We start from the raw sequence: 17,500 nt of genomic DNA on the forward strand, positions 1-17,500 counted from the left end.
ATTAATCTCCGACGATTAACCGTGAAAATCGTTTAATACTATTCGTTCGTATTCAGCCAACTTCGAATTTCATATTTGAACATTTTAAGACAATATATAGTGCGAGTATATCAAAAGAGATCAAGCGTTTACATTGTTATATTCAACCAATCTTCGCATATAAATTTTATAGGATTATTATTGGACATTAATATGATTTCGAAATACAATAGAAAATTTTCCTATAAATTGTACAATTTTTTTACCTCAAAATATACATTCTTTTCAAAGAATCGTACAACTAACACATAGATTAATATAATTTAATTAATCAAAAGAAAGTTTGATAATTATTTGAAGATGAGATGAATTTATAAAAAAAAAAAAGAAAAAAAAAAAAAAGAAGAAAAAAAAATTCATAAGAAATTGTACAATTATCTAATTCAAAAAATGTATTGTTACAATAACATCGTACGATAATTATCAGTATAATTTAACCAATCGTAAAAAAATTACAGAGTAATTTGGAGATCGGGTGATTTCGAAATTCGAACTAAAAATTGATTGATTTTCTGTAACCGAAACCAACGAATTGTTTTGTATTTGTAGTAACAAGAAGAGAAAATGTTGATACTTCAGAGGTGTGGATCGTTCGAACAAACGAACGAACGATCTCTAACGATCTAATGAACGAACGAACGATCGATCGATCGATCTATCTATCTATCTATCTATCTATCTATCTATCTATCTATCTATCGAATCAAGTTAAATGTGGTTTCGCACGCGGACGCGTTGTTCGTTTGATAATCAAAGCCCTGTCACATGGCTGGCTGTCGTGTTACTCGTGTACTCGTAACACGGTACTCGTGTACCGAGTTCGCCCACTTGATCAGCCACGTCGAATTAACCAACGATCAGTGTACGTACCCTCACGTAACGTATCTACTGACGATTTGTAAAAACTATTGTTGAGCCTAAATCCCCATCTTAAATTAGGGAATACACGACAGGACACGACACGACACGACAAGACAGGACACGACACGACACGACAGGACATGAAACGACAATGACTTAACGCGATTACACATTGTCGTCGAAGAGTGCATTTTTTTTCCTTTTTTTCTTCTCTTTCTTTCTTTCTTTCTTTTTTTTTTTTATTTTGTTTTATTTTTCTTCTTGTTTTCTTTTTCATCCGTGGAAAGAAATAAAGAAAAAATAAAGAAAAATAAAAAAAAAAAAAGATGTTAGAACGACGATATCTTTCGTCGTTTTAGGGGCAGAACAGGGTGGGACTGGGTGACGAGATGAGGGTGAGATGATGTTTAGAGAGTAAGGGGTCACTACCACCGTCGCTCGTCGAGTCTGGTAAACGTAAAGTAGAGTAATAAAAAGGTAAAATATATTTATGTCCTCGTAAATTACAATAAGATATCTGACGACATTTTTCTTTGCTTCTATTCGATAAGTCTTGCCGAACATTTTACGTTCGTTCCTCGTAAAATGGTTATAAAAAGGAAAATATCCAAAGTCGATAAAGTTTACCATATCGATTGTAACGTGAAAAAGAAAAAGAGAGAGAGAGAGAGAGAAATGCAATGTTGAGATAGACGTAGAGAAGGATGGAAAAGTTAATCGCTTGAAAAGCTATTAAAAACGAAATGACGAAAGTATTGAGACTAGATGAATGAATCGATAAATTGTGGTGACCTTTTTCTTATTTTCTTAAGTATCGTACGAAAGATAAAAACAGAGAGAGAGAGAGAGAGAGAGAGAGAGAGAGAGAGAAATGGATGAGTTATAATGAAGGAGTACGATGTTGTTATACGTTGAAATTAAATAGAAGTAGATATCTATGCAAATTAATAAATGAGAATTATGAAATAGAATTTTGCCTTTGTATATAGATATATATATATATAAATATATATAGATATATATTCGTTGAAATATTATAGAGTTTATATATATATATATATATAATATATTGTTTGTGAGAAAAATCGTGATTTATTTTCTATATTGTGTATTGTCAGGGGAAAAAAAAAAAAAAAAAAGAAAAAAGAAAAGTTATGGAAAATTATATTCCATAGAAGCCCTGTCAACTCATTTCAAATGAAAATCCCTAGGCAAAAGCGAGAGGCCGTATAGTTGGATCTATAAAATCGATAAATAAAAATATCTCTCCGTAAAAATAGAAGAAATTGTTGGCCGTAGGACGGACGTGAACGAGAGTCGAATACGTACGTGATCTCTTTTATGTCACCTGTAAATTGAACGTCCCTTTTTTTTTTTCGCCCTTCCTCCTTTTTTTCCTTTCTTTTTTTTTCTTCTCTCTTTTTTTTTTTTTTTCTAGACCGAATTAAAATGAGCGGAACGCACCACGAAATGGTTAACTCGAAACGACACGTGGAAACTCTCAAAATTGATTAACTCGTTGTAGCGACGTTACTGTGCCCGAACGCGATTTGTTTCGCTGAATGATTGACAGTTTTATCATTTACGGGATGAGAATGACATGCTCGTAGCATCAAGGCCCGCGTATCCAATCGGGTTCTGTAATTAACGTCATACACCACCGTCAATACCATCGTGCAATTTGCCACAGAAATACTCGCGCTTTAATTTACTCTACGTAATTTCTCTGTCGGCGTGAATTTAAACGTCCTACAAATTTATCGATATAATTCGTTAACGTTATTCCGTTGGCAAAGACACCGACCTAAATACCTTATTGGAAAAATCATTTTTAAAAGGTGAAATGGGAAAAATTTGACGAAATGAAGAAAGAAGAAAACGAAAGAAAGGAAAAGATATAGAAAGAGAAAGAAACGAAATACTTTACAAAGCGAACGCAACAATAACAATTTTCTCGCGTACGTTTGTTTTTATTTTATTTTTCTATTTTTTATTCTTTTTTCTTTTTTTTCTTGTTTTTTTTTTCCCGTCAACGATATTTGACTTTCGCGCGTATCTCTTACGAATTTTCTCTCGAGAATCTCTCTCTCTCCCTCTATGATATTCTCTTTCCGCAGGAAAAAAAAAAATCGTCAAAGTACACGCACACACATATGTACGCGTATACATAAATACATAAGTAAATACATGCATGCATACATACATAGACAAATACTACACATATGTTAGCTAAACCAAAAGGATCATAAAAAATGGTCGATCGTAAAGTCAAGCATTGAACTCTTTGATAGCTTCTTAGTATAGTTGAAGCTGTGAGAACTACACAATCGTACACATACATACATATATATATATATATATATACATAAATACATACATACAGGTAAGGGCTTCGTGAAGGGCACGAAGTACTGCGGATAATAGTCTCACATTTTAACCAGACATATACTTGTCGCGCTTTTGGTTATGCTTCCTTGCAAGTTGCAACGTCTAAAAGCACAGAACAGAACAGAATAGAAAAGCACATAACAGCATAGCATAGCACAGCACAGCACAGCACAGCACAGCACCAAAGAAGGCAATCAATATGCCAGTGACACCATGGACACGCAAAGAGTCATACGAAGCATCGTCATCTTTTATTCATGATGCGTGTCGCCCTCGCTTTACCCCCTCCCCACCAGCCCTCCGGCCCTTTTCCCAACCATCTTTCTCATCCGTCTTTCTTCATCCCTTTCTCATCTTCTTCGTCTTTTTCTTGGTCTTCTTTATCATCATCCTCTTTTTCTTTTTCCTTCGTCCTTTCTACTTCTTTCGCTACTACGATTGCATTTTCAATCGTCCATTTGTAAATTTTTTTCTCATTTCCTTTTATTCCAATCAAGGCTTAATCGTTAGTAAGAATTACATGCTATAATCTATTTTTCGATTTATCAAAAGGATCCTCGCGTTCGCATAAGGCTCGAATAATTTCTTTTCTTTTTTTCTTCTCTTTTTCTTTCTCTTTTTTCTTTCTTACCCCCTTTTTCTTGTCTTTGCTCTTCTTTTATTCTTTTTTCCTTTTTTCATTTTTCTATTTTCTTCTTTTCCCTTTCTTCTTCAAAGACATTCAACCGCGTCAAAGGAGAAGTATACGTCATAATGGAATTCATTAATGAAAAGTGAATTAATCGCTATGTCCAGTCGTCAATTGGAAAATGTCCAATGCGTTTAATGTCGTTTTTCTAAAAGCTCGTTTACCTTTGTAATGACACTTTTAACGTTTCAATTAGTCCGTGAATAGTATATTAGCCTTTCTCTCTGTCTCTCTCTCTCTCTCTCTCTCTCTCTCTCTCTCTCTCTTTCTCTCTCTCTCTCTGTCTCTCTCTTTACATTATCCAAACACAAAGAGAGAAAGAGAGAGAGAGAATGAGACAGAGTGATTTTAGCTGATATTACGTTACACACAGAGAACAACAAGATCTACTAGCAATTTTAACGCAAACATCATTCCACTGTATTTCTGTTCTCCATTAATATCTGTTTATTTTTGTATTTACAGTTTGTACATAAAAGAGAGAGAGAGAGAGAGAGAGAGAGAAGGATAGGGAACGTGGGAGTGACAGAGAGAGAGAGAGAGAGAGAGGGGGGCGGAGGAACACATAAACACATACAATTAATATCCCAATAGCATTGGTGATTATCAAAGAATCAAACGGAAATTCGAAATATTTATTATCTCTTTATATATATATATATATATATATATATATATATATATATATTTAATTGGATTTTTTTTTTTTTTTTTTTTTTTTTTTTTTTTTTCTTTTTGCAACTCGGATCTCTTTACGGTTTTCGTATCAACCACAACAAATTTAATGGATAAACAATAATGTTCATTTAACGCGCGCACGCCTTTAATAAACGGTTTATGTGTATATATATATATATATATATATATATATATATATATATATACACATACCTAACGCTGGCTCATACACATGGCTTTTATGTATATGGGCAGGTGCATAGAGAGGACCTAGCAGTAATTAAAGGGACGACTATGGTAACAGGAGGTGTTCGCAAATAGCCGTCCATTTCAGGAGCAATAAATTTCTGAACTAGTCATAGCGTTAGTTTGGTAGGAACGTTCTCTAACGAGAAATCGAATGTTTCTCTCTCTCTCTCTCTCTCTCTCTCTCTCTCTCTCTCTCTCTCTTTCTCTCTTTCTCTTTCTTTTTGGCTAACTCAATGAAATCATATCAAGAATGAGATTTTAAAATAAGAAAAGAAAAAAAAAAAAGAACAAAAGAGTGGAAAGAAAAATAAACAAAAAAAAATCGATCGAATGAGAAAATTTCTTTTTGAGAAATTTTTTTTGGAGAAATTTTTTATGAGAATTTTTTTTCTTCTTCTGATTCTCTCTCTCTCTCTCTCTCTCTCTCTCTTTCTCCCTTTCTCTTTACATACGTATACATGCAAGAGTTGAAAAAACAAAGAAAGTTTTTTGTAAGCCATTACAATGAGTGTAGTATTCGTACGTGCGAAAAAATTTTTTTGACAAGTTTTCGACGATATTTACTACATCAATCGTTTCGAATAACATTCACGTGAAAATGAAAATGAAATATTGAAAATGTACGTGTGTATACTCATCGTAATTCATCGTAACGAAACGCACGTTGAATTATCGTCAAAGTTTCTCCATTGTTTTTCTCAATTTCTTTTTTTTCTCAATTCTTTTCTCTTCTTAAGTTTCTCTTTTTTTCCCCTCTCATTCTTCTTTCATTTCCTTTTCTCTTTCTTTCTATTTTCTTACATTCCTCGTAAGTAGCAATTTGAGCGCGCGCACGCAAACCAACGCTTTAAAAGCTCATTTTAATTTCCGATCTTCAATTAGACGCTCCCGTAAATTCCGGAAGTATAAAGGAGTGAAAGGAAAGAATTAGAACTAGAAATAGATCTTCTAGCATGTTAGAGCTTACCTTTTTTTTTTCTTTTTCTTTTTCTTTTTCTTTTTCTTTTTCTTTTTCTCTTTTATTTCTTTATTTTTATTTTTTTCTTTTCTTTTCTTTTCTTTTTCTTTTTTCTTTTTTCTTTTTTTTTTAATATCCGTCGTTCTTAATTAAAGAAGCATTATTACGTACTTTAAATATTAATACAGAAAAGAGAGAGAAAGAGAGAGAGAGAGAGAGAGAGAGAGAGAGAGAGAGAGAGAGAGATAAAGACTTGTCATCATGTATGTACATATATACATATATAACAACATATAATATACGAGAGAGTTTTCATTCGTTAACGGAGATACGTCGTAGAAAGGAAAAGAAGAAGAAGAAAAAAGAAAAATAAAAAAGGAAGAATAAAAAAGTAAAGAGAAGAAAGAGGAAAATTTTGTACGGCGCTTTGTTTTTTCTCATTACGAAGAAGAAACTAATAAATGTAAAAGTTCTTTTACAGAGATAAAGGCAATATCTCGTTCTACGTAAACACGCACGAATATATAGTATAGTATAGCACTTACGGTAATCTAAATTATCAATGGCGTGTTCAACGTTTTAAATGATTGAATTTTCAACAAGCTCGTCTTTCCGTTGTTTCTTCTACCGATTCGACTTTGTTGAACGTTGATAAATAGAATTTACTCGACCACATCGGTGATTCGATTTATAATGGTAAAACGAGTGAGAAGCAACTTGTGGTTACGTTATCCTCTCTCTCTATCTCACTCTCTATCTCACTCTCTCTTTCTCTCTATTTATCTATCTATTTCTCTATCGATACATTTGTACGTCGCATCGACTACGAGATTCGATACTTCGCGCTTCCTCGAATAAATCGACCCAATGATTTGCCAATTCGTTCAAAGAGTTCAGATAAATGGGACGAGAATAGAGATAGACACAGAGAGAGAGAGAGAGAGAGAGAGAGAGAGAGAGAGAGAAAAGAAAAAGAACAAAAATAGAAACCTGTTTGATTTTATTTATCTCATAAATTCCTCCATTTCAGATAACATGGATAAGACGAAAGGACAAACAGCTTTTGACATTAGGAAAAATCACCTATTCCATAGATACGAGATTTACCGTTCTACCGGATAAACCTAATTGGAATTTATGGATCAGGAATGTTAAACAAGAGGACGCTGGTATCTACGAATGTCACGTGAGATTATTTCTTATTAATTATCTAATTATAAATATCTATTTAATGGTAATGTAATTATATATATATATATATATATATATACATAAAGGAGTTATATCTATAAAATAGTTCCTAAGGAAGCGCCTTAATATAGGCAACCTCTTGTACACGAACGTTCTTTGGTCTAGATATCTATCTACGAACATATTGCCTATATTAAGGAACTCGATAAAGTCTCTTCAACATCAAATATGTCCTAAATATCATCTAGAGAAAACAATTATCGTTAATGATACTAATAGTTGCATTTATTAAGACACTATCTTTAATATTATTATTATTATTATCATTATTATTATTATTATAAATAAAATAAAAAGGTAGAAAATTTTTTTATCAATTTCGAAACTATCATTCGTTCGATTTACAATAATTTTATACATTAAATATTTTTGAGAAATTATTAACGATATATATATATATATATTAATTGATATAATATTACGTAATCAAAAATGTTATTTAGTTATGACTTGACTCTTCTATATAATGTCATTTATCAATGAGTTCTAATCCAATCTCAAAGAGATGACCTCATTTCATGGAATATATTCCAATATGTCGGATCCGCGAACACAATACGTTTATATTAATCTCATAAGATAGCATACCAATGGCGATGGTGATGGATCGTACGGTCGACAGTAGTAGAGGTTTATCTTGGACAAACAGTAGCTATGACCGGTCACGCTCATAGAACACTAGCGATAGTATAATACCAATACTATGTGAGGAGATAGAATACACGTAGTAGAGAGGAGAACTACGACCGGACAATAACCACTATACTTCCTGAAAAGCTCCGACAATAGAATAACCTAATCTAAATCTCTCTCTCTCTCTCTCTCTCTCTCTCTCACTCTCATTCTCACTCTCACTCTCTCTCTCGCCCTCTTTCACTCTTAAATTTAAAACAGAATACATTTAATACTTTAGAAAAGCTATAAGACGTGATTTCAATGTATTATTCTTGAAGGAAACTTCAAGGATCGATCAAATGTTTCTAAATCGATTATTGACAATAGAAATAAATCCATTTGAAAATCTTCGTTCATATCATTATTTTCTTTTTTATATAATAAAACTATAAATTTTGTTGTTTGAATTACTTAAATATAATTTATTTATATTTATATTATTAATATTATTTTATGCAGTTTATTGTCATGTCGTAAATTTTTTCTTTTTTTTTTTTTTTTCACTTTGGAAACATTTTCCTTGACTTTTCTTATTTAAATAAAAAATTTTGTTCGTTTGGTTTTTCTTTCCTTTTTTTTTTTTTTTTTCCTAGCAACTCTACTACCATTACGAATGTTATCGTAATCGTTGTATTCTTTTTCTTTTTTTTTTTTTATTTTTTCATTGACATTTTTAAGATACAAACGGACCCAGGGAAACAACGATTGATACGTTTGAACATTACCAATGCCTACTCCGTTATACCAGGAAGTCCAGATTTACATGTGAAACAAGGATCAAATTTACGTTTGGAATGTCGATTGATGGCGTTCGCAGAAACACCGAGTTTTATATTTTGGTATCGCGACGATCGTATGATCAATTATGACGACGAGCCTGGGGTCAAGATCGAGGCTACGAAAAATGGATCAGTACTTCTCGTTGGTAAAGTTAGATTATCCCATGGTGCTAATTATACTTGCTTACCGAGCAATGCAAGGCCTACTTACATCAGGATACACGTTATCGAAGGTCAGTCCAAACAATTATTATTATTATTATTATTATTATTATTATTATTATTATTGTTATTATTATCATTATTATTTTTATAAAATAAGATCGTTGAAAATTATGGGAAATAAGAAAAAAGAATTTTTATTAGAAATCTAAAAGTAATATTACAATATCTATGAAGGTGGATCACAAAAGTTTCTAAATAATTTTACTAATGTATTTTTGTTTTTATTCTCATTATTGAGAATCGCAATAGTAAAAAATAAGATTTGTTAGCTTTACGAGTTGTACGATGAAACTGGCCTAAATAGTCATGAAAGGAAAAATAGGATTGATTCAAAAAAAAAAAAAAAAAAAGAAAAGAAAAAAGAAAAGGAAAAAAAAAAAGAAAAATAAAAGAAAAAATAAAAAGAAGTATACTAAAAATTTGGATAGTTTCGAGACACTTTATATTTGTCGTATACTTTATAATACGTTCGTTTTTTTATATACCGTGAGAATAAAAGAAATTGGAAACAGAAGTTCATTGAAATGGAAAGATAATGGAAAAACTCGTGATATAGTGCATACAAACGAGAAATGAAATCAAACCGCGACTCATGGGCACCACGAGATATCAAATTTATATCTATTATCTATTTTTTTTGTTTTTTGTTTTTTTTTTTCGGGCAAGAAAAAGAAGAAGAAGAAGAAGAATAAGAAGAACGACAACAGCGATAATAATTACAATAAAGTTTATCGGTAATCAAGTTCGTTTTTATAATAAATATTTTTTTTCTTTTTTCCATAATAAATCATTTATTAATTCACATCATGATTTTATTATTCCTTACATTTTAATAATTATTTAATTACAGAGGAAGAAAATCCAGCGGCCATGCACGATAGCGGCGATCGAAGAAGTTCAACGTCCAATACGAGATACGACAATCTTGTCTTCGTATACTTTCTTACAATTTTTTCACTCGGAACTTTCGAATTAATATTTTCGAAAAATTACTTATCAACAACGTGACTGTCAATTTCATATGTCGTACTATTTCTTATGGATCATGCATATTGACGTAAATTTTATCAAATATTATTGATGATCGATGATCGTGCCATTAAAAAAAAAAAAAAAAGACGATCGTTTTGTCGTTAAAATGATTCATTAGAAAAGAAAAAAAAAAAAAAGAACAAAAAAAAGAAAAACAAAAAAAAAAAACAAAAAAAGAAAAGAAAAAAAAATTTTACCATCTCTCGATTATCATGGGATAATGGAATATTTAATAACGAAATTGTAATTTATTTATAAGTAACGTTAGAATAATCTAATTCGATTCGAAAGCTCTTATGAAACACAATACATCTATACGAAGTATACTAATAAACATTGAAAATTTATTACTCGTAATGTTAACTCGTAAAAAGAGATTTATCGTAATTAAAAGATTCATCGTAATCATTGATTTCTTATGGATGATATAAAAGAAAAAGGGAAAAAAAAGAAAAAGAAAAAGAAAAAGAAAAAAAAAAAGAAAAGAAAAGAAAAGAAAGAAAGAAAAGAAATAATTAAAAATAATTTTTTCTTTTTTTTTCATCGAGACTATATATTCATTTATTACGAACGATTAATAAAGAGAGAATAAATTCGATGAAGTAATAGAAAAATCAGATTCTAAAAGAAAAAGAAGAAAAAGAAAAAAGAAAAAAAAGTGAAAAGATATAGAGAATCTTTAATGAACCAATCCGTTTACAAGAACATTCTAAGGAAACTTAGTAAATTCTCTAGGAAGTTAACTCAAAGGATACGTTTCGAATATCACAAGAGTATGTATATCATTTCTCCCGTGTATACGTCTGTGTGTCTCTCTGTGTGTGTGTGTGTGTTTGTGTATATATACGTGTATATCTAATCTAATACAATATCGAAAACTTCCGACGTCATTATTAAGGGAAAACTTCGACCTCGTCTTCTCTCTCTCTCTCCCTCCCTCTCTCTCTCTCTCTCTCTCTCTCTCTCTGTCTGTCTGTCTCTATCTGTCTCTTATAGAGAAGTTACGTGGTTATAACTTTTGACACGCGTTACAATCTGCCGTCTCGACGATACTAAACTTTCCGCCATTTTTGTCTTCCACCCTCTCTTCTCTTCTGCACACCTTACTTTCCTCTGCCTATTCCACGATCCCAAAACCCTCGTCGAACGGGATGCAAACGAGAAACGATAGATCGACGTCGAGGCAACCCTATTGTTAAGGGGGCATTAAAATTCCCCTAGTTAGAAAAAAGAAAAAAAAGGAAAAAAAGAAAAACGATAACAACAACAACAACAACAACAACAAAAAAGCTCCGGTGAACATTTTTCATTTTTCGTTTCTCTATTTTTTTTTTTTTTTTTCTTTTCTTTTCTTTTTAGAGGGATGAACTACTATAGCTAGATGAGAAGGGAAGTAAGAGTAGGAGAGGCCGGACGGGATAGGACGGGGAGAGAAGGGATGTTGGACTGGACGGAGGAATTACTTTTCTTTTTTCCTTACCTTTTTTGTTTCATTTTTTTTCTTTCTCTTTTCCTTTTTTTTTCGTTTCGTTTCTTTCTTTCTTTCTTTCTTTCTTTCTTTCTTCCTTTCCTTCTTTCCTTCTTTCTCTTTCTCTTTTTCAACGTGGCGTGTTCCCTCCATGCGCGTCTAATACGAAAGTATTGTATAATGCATTACTTTATGTCAGAACAGTCACGCGCTTCGCAGCACGATTTTTCGCAGTTAGCTGGGCACTTTATTAAATTCCACGCTACCAGGCGCGACGTCTTGAATGCGTTTTAATTAATCCAGTAATTGAAGGTATATATCGCGGCAGAAGCGAATAATAATTTTCTATCTCATTGAAAATCTTCTCTCATATTTTAGAATCTGGATTCCTACCGATATCGTAGGATATATCCTATCTACGGTATATATATATTGTAATCAACATTTTATTCTCTTCTTTCATCGGTTAAAAAAAAAAAGAAACAAAAAAAAAAAAAAAAAGAAACAAAATAATATTCTTGAACGATGTATATTCTGTAAAGGGGGAGGAGGAAAAAAGAAAAGAGCGAAAAAAAATATCGATCGCCGTTATTCCTTCATCGAAAGAAAAGCACGATCATTTTCAAGACTCACTGCACAACAATCAATAATAATAATAACAACAACAACAACAACAACAATAACAACAACAAAAATAACGATAACGACAAAACAATGAACTATGTCTATGTATAAATGTGTTCATCGATATACATATATATATATATATATAAAACAATCTCGATATTGTGAAAATTAATTTTGAAAAATATATTCGAAGAAAAATTGAAAATGAATTAGATGTAATTGATGATATGTCGTATTAGTAATGGGAAACAAAAAAAAAAAAAGAAAAAAAAAAAGAAGAAAGAAAAATAAAGGATAAAGACAAATAAATAAATATAAGCGTTATTAAATAATTTTATGAGGAATAATGCGAATGAAATACGATTACGAATGTCGAATGGTTATAGTTATAATTCCCAGAATTCGTTTTATACTCGGTCTATCATAATCCTTTGATAATAAGGATTAGGTTGAACACACCGAAGACGATTACGATCAGGTTTGGCGACGATGCTCGATTATTGCGAACATTGCGGAAAACGTATCCAGCATATCAGGGTCAACATTTAATCCTATTTACCTTCGCAGATTAATCCCACGGTCTACATGTGAAATTAATTCTCAGCAAACAATTTCGTATAGTCATACTGCTTTAACGCTTTCCGAATGAAATTTCAGGTAATGGTAACTTTGGTATTACGATGTTCCATTAAAAATTATTTATTCAATTAACGTGCGATTTTTTTTTTTATTATTATTATTATTATTATTTTTATTTTTATTATTATTTTTATTATTATTTTTCATTTCGTTTCGTTCTATTTCGTTTCGTTGTCTTTCATTGTTTCTCTTTTTTACGAATCTCGTCGTGCGATACAACTAATGCTCGAACAATCATACAATTCTTTATTAAAAACGAGGGATTATAAATTTCTTCAAAATATTATCAAAATCGCGAAACATACGAATAAACGAATAATTCGTGTTAAATTAATTTTTATCATTGAGAAATTATCTAAACATAATTAATTTTATTAATATGACAATTAAATATTATATATAATTATGATAAATATCAATGGAACGATAATATGTAACAAATAATATTACTTATTGCGATATTCTATATAATATAAATATATTTTATTTAGATTATTTATAAAAAAAAATAATTATTATATCAACAATGTTCTATTTTTTTACATTATCCCTTAACGCCAGGTTAGATAATAATTATTTTTTAATAACGTACGAACATATTTCACTTGTAATCATTATCATAGGATTTTTCTTTTCTTTTTTCACTTTTTTTTTTTTATGTGTATATATATATATATATATATATATAAAAAATTAACGAGTGCAGTGTGTTTATCTTTTTTTTTTCTTTTTTCTTTCTTTTGTTTTTTCTTATTCATGTGTCTTTGAAATCGACAAAAATATTGATAAAAATAGATCGATAGTTCTGAAATGTTTTTTTTTTTTTTTTTTCCTTTTTTTCTCTCCTAAAGAAAGAATAGTACGAATGCATTCAGGAAAAAAAAGGATATCTGTTATTCCATTTTCATCGGCGAAGAATTTTATTTGGCTGTACCTTTCAAGGATCATTATCAGAAACAGACGATTTCGTAAAGAATTTTTCCTAGCGTGAGATTACAAAAGGGAAAAGACATTCGACATCTCTGACGAGGACAAAGAAGGATCGTTTCGGAAGCTCTCGACCTACATAGATCAGTACTCGCTAATGCAAATTCTCCCCAAATCCCACGAGAAGAAAAAAAAAAAAGAAAAAGAGAGAGAGAGAGAGAGAGAGAGAGAGAAAAAAAGAAAGAAGATCGAATAACACTATCGATATTACCATGAAATGTTTTTACTATCTTTCCTTATACATAAATTATATGTATAAAAAATTTTAAAGAATATAATCTTAAGATTAAAAAAAAAGAAAAAAAAGAAAAAAAAGAATAATAATCAAGCTCTCTACAAAATTTTCTTAAATATTTCTTCATAATATTTTTCTTTGTATTCAAATATTTCTTTTTTTTTTCTTTCTTTTTTCCTTTTCTTTTTTTTTTTTTAAATAAGATCATCTCATGATTAAAAAAAAAAAAAAGATAATAATCGAATCATAATGATAAATATGGACAAAAAGAGAGAGAGAGAGAGAGAGAGAGAGATAGAAAAGAGAGTCAAATGATTTTGATATTTTGAATCATTTTAGATGATCGTATGATACGTCGAATATTTCGTCTAATATTTTATTTCTCTTTTATCTGAAAGTTTCTTATAAATAATAATATCGGGATAAGATGAGAAAATAATAACAAAAAAGAGAGAGAGAGAGAGAGAGAAAGAGAGAGATCTGTTTTCTCATGCTCGCTGAAATGAAAGCAGAAAAGCATATTTTTTTCGGTACGCAAAGCTCAAGTTGCTCGGTGTAGCGCTTAAAAATGAGGTCGAATCTACAATACGGTTGAGAGAAACAAAGAGAAAGATAAAGAGAAAGAGATAGAGAGAGAGATAGAGAGAGAGAGAGAGAAAGAGATAGAGATAGAGATAGAAAAATATATATATATATACATATATATATATATATATAGAGAGGGAGAGAGAGCAAAAAACGAAGATGTGCACCGTGCTTGGAAATATACCTCCACGTGGCATTGTTAGCTGAACATTGGATTACTTTCTCTAACACCACTTGATAGTGAAGCCATTGTTTCATTCGAGACAATATATGTAGGTATGTATATGTATATGTATATATATATATGTGTGTCTATATATATATATGTATGTATGTATGTATGTATGTATATGTGCCATGTATGTACCGAACTCCAGCTCGTTTTCACGTGGAGTTTTACAAAAATGCACAACTATCTTTTCGGTAAATGCAATATCATTTGATATAACAAAAGATAAAAGAAAAAGAATTAATGAATAATTAAATAAATAAATAAATAAATAATGTATAAATCAATATGACGCGGGAAATTATATATTGATGGATAGAAAATTTGTCGTATATTATTTCGATTAATATTTTGAGATGCAAAGAAAATTTGTGGCGATAGTAAATATAAGGAGATAATTGGAGTGATTTTGTACTTGACATTTTTTTCTCTTTCTTTTTTTTTTCTTTTTCTTTTTTTTTACTTCTTTTTTTTCTTTTTTTTTTTCCTTCTTCAATTTAATCTCTAATCCAATTTTTTTCGTCATGAATTATTTACAATTCGTCTCAAGATATCTTTTTATTCTCATAGATTTATTATTTATTTGAGTTCATAAGAAACGCGAGATATTCTATTAAATATTTGAAGATTATTTATAATTTTTATTATTTTATAATTATAATTTATATTTTAAATTACAACAGAGAGAGAGAGAGAGAGAGAGAGAGAGAGAGAGAAAGAGAGAATGAGACACACATAAAAAATATATACAATCAATTATCGTACGACCTAGAAACTATTTTATTCAAGATAAATATAATAAAAATTTCAAAAGAATATTTCTCATCAAAATTCTTACCCAATGTTATATTTAAAAGATCTCATAGGGGGAGAAAAAAAAATAGATCAATTTATTTTCAAATTTTATTTTACAAAATGGAATATATATTTATTCGAGTATCGTTGCTCTGTTTCATTTTAACATTAAAACTCATCAATTTAAAATGACATGAATTAAATTGTCAACATTAATAGAAAAATTCCTACGCGTGTACAGATATGAGAATAATTTTATTTAACTTTTTCATTCGTATTAAAAGATAAATCGTTCGAATCTCGACATATATCATTGTCTAGTTTATATCAAAAGAAAAAAAGAAAAAAAAAAAAAGAAAAAAAAGAAAAATCTATAAAAATCATAAAAATGTTGGAGGCAATTTTTAATATCCATTTCAAATTGTCTTAACGAATATTTTTGAATTAATATTTATAAAAAAAAGAAAAACAAAAATTAGAATAAAATAGAAAATATATAAAAACCTTATACTATGTATAAACGTATATTTATATCTAATATTTGATTGAATCGTAAACTTTTATCCGTAGCATGAAATTGTTCGAAATGTCGATTTGATATCAAACTAAATCAAGCATTCAAGTAACTATATGCGTATATATATATATATATATCACTAAAATAACTTAATTGAAAAGTCAAGTCAAACTGGAGATAGTTAAGCTAACAACGAAGTAATAAACGAACGAAGTCAAATTATGTGTATGTTTCCGAACAAATTGAAACTAATAGAAACACATGTTCACACAAAATTCATATTTTGTTTCACTCCCTTCTCTCTCTCTCTCTCTCTCTCTCTCTCTCTCTCTCTCTTTTTCTCTTTAGCAAGAATGTTTAATCCAATTTTCATTCTCGACCAAATATCGTGCAACTCGTAAAGAAGATTTTTCTCTCTCTCTCTCTCTCTCTCACACACACACACACACACTCAGACTCTTTCATTTAAATTATCCAAAACTCTTCCTCTAAAACAAAATTGACTTCCCCTTTCTCTCCCCCCCCCTCTGTCTCTCTCTCCCTCTCTCTCTTTCACTTTTTCTTTCTCTTTCTCTTTCTTCCTTGGTATATTTCGAAAAACAATCAGTTTCATAATAATCCTGGTGAACTCGTTTCATTTAAACATTTTATATATATATATATATATATATATATATATATATATATACACGTATACAAAATCGATTCTCAAACGATTTGAAGATCACTCGATGGCAAATAAAAGTTTCGCTCGTTTCTGTCGAATTTAAAAGAATAACCGAATGAAAATTTTCGTTCCTTCGGGAACGAACTATAGCGATAAGAAGTAGAAATGGAAATAGAAGAAAGGAAATAGATGAGGAAGACCAAGGAATCGTTATTTTTTTTTGTTTTTTTTTTTTTTTTGTTTTTTTTTTGTTTCTTTATCTTTCTTTCGTGATGTCTTCGTGATTAGAGACGTGCGTCGTCAAACGAAAAAAAAAAGAAAGAAAAAGATAGAAATAGATAGAGAAAGAGAGGGAGAGAGAGAGAGAGAGAGAGAGAAGGAAGGATTTTCAATTTTCGTCTTTTTTTCTTTTCCTGTTTTCTTCTTTTTTCTCGTTTATTTATTTTTCCTTTTTTTTTTTTTTTTTTTTCATTTCTCTACCCTTTTTTTTACCTTTCCTTTCTCTTCCTTTTTTTTCATACGTCTCTCTATACTGTAACGAGAACCATATCGCGACAGTAGTATGGAAGTAGTTTACTTTCCGTTGACTATTCACGAAAGTAGAAAGTAGATATGTAGATACATGTATGAGACTTATCTATGTATGTTCTAAAAGCTCATAGAAAGGCATGTGTACTCGCATGATGTCCCTCGTAATCGGACGAGACTCTCTCTCTCTCTCTCTCTCTCTCTCTCTATGTATATATATATATATATATGTATATATCTGTCTCCTATTTGCTTGCTTGCTTGCTTGCTTATTTACTTACCCTGGTCGCTCATTTCCAACTGTTTTTCTATGATTCTTCGTTCTGTCGATAACTTAGTCCGAGATCTAAATGATTTTTTCATGATTGTTCATTTTTTTTATATTTTTCATTTTTTTTTC

General features: G+C 30.2%; 1 protein-coding gene and 1 long non-coding RNA gene across 6 annotated transcripts in view; one reads left to right on the top strand and one right to left on the bottom strand.

The window, feature by feature from the left end:
• Positions 1-10,369, top strand: part of LOC124956666 (inactive tyrosine-protein kinase 7-like) — a 69,106-nt gene extending 58,737 nt beyond the window's left edge. For 4 of the 5 annotated variants that reach the window (XM_047512794.1, XM_047512792.1, XM_047512793.1 and 1 more), the window contains 3 exons: positions 6,892-7,047; positions 8,466-8,799; positions 9,642-10,369. In XM_047512794.1, coding sequence (XP_047368750.1) covers positions 6,892-7,047; positions 8,466-8,799; positions 9,642-9,799 — 648 coding nt within the window. In that variant the 3' untranslated portion in view covers positions 9,800-10,369. Of the gene's footprint in view, positions 1-6,891; positions 7,048-8,465; positions 8,800-9,457; positions 9,526-9,641 lie in introns of all 5 variants that reach the window. The other variant, XM_047512796.1, reaches the window with a different exon arrangement.
• LOC124956667 overlaps positions 1-17,500 on the bottom strand; it is a 34,737-nt gene that overhangs the window by 9,060 nt on the left and 8,177 nt on the right. The window lies entirely within an intron of this gene.

Source organism: Vespa velutina, chromosome 23 (assembly GCF_912470025.1).
Source record: "Vespa velutina chromosome 23, iVesVel2.1, whole genome shotgun sequence".
Classification (NCBI taxonomy): domain Eukaryota; kingdom Metazoa; phylum Arthropoda; class Insecta; order Hymenoptera; family Vespidae; genus Vespa; species Vespa velutina.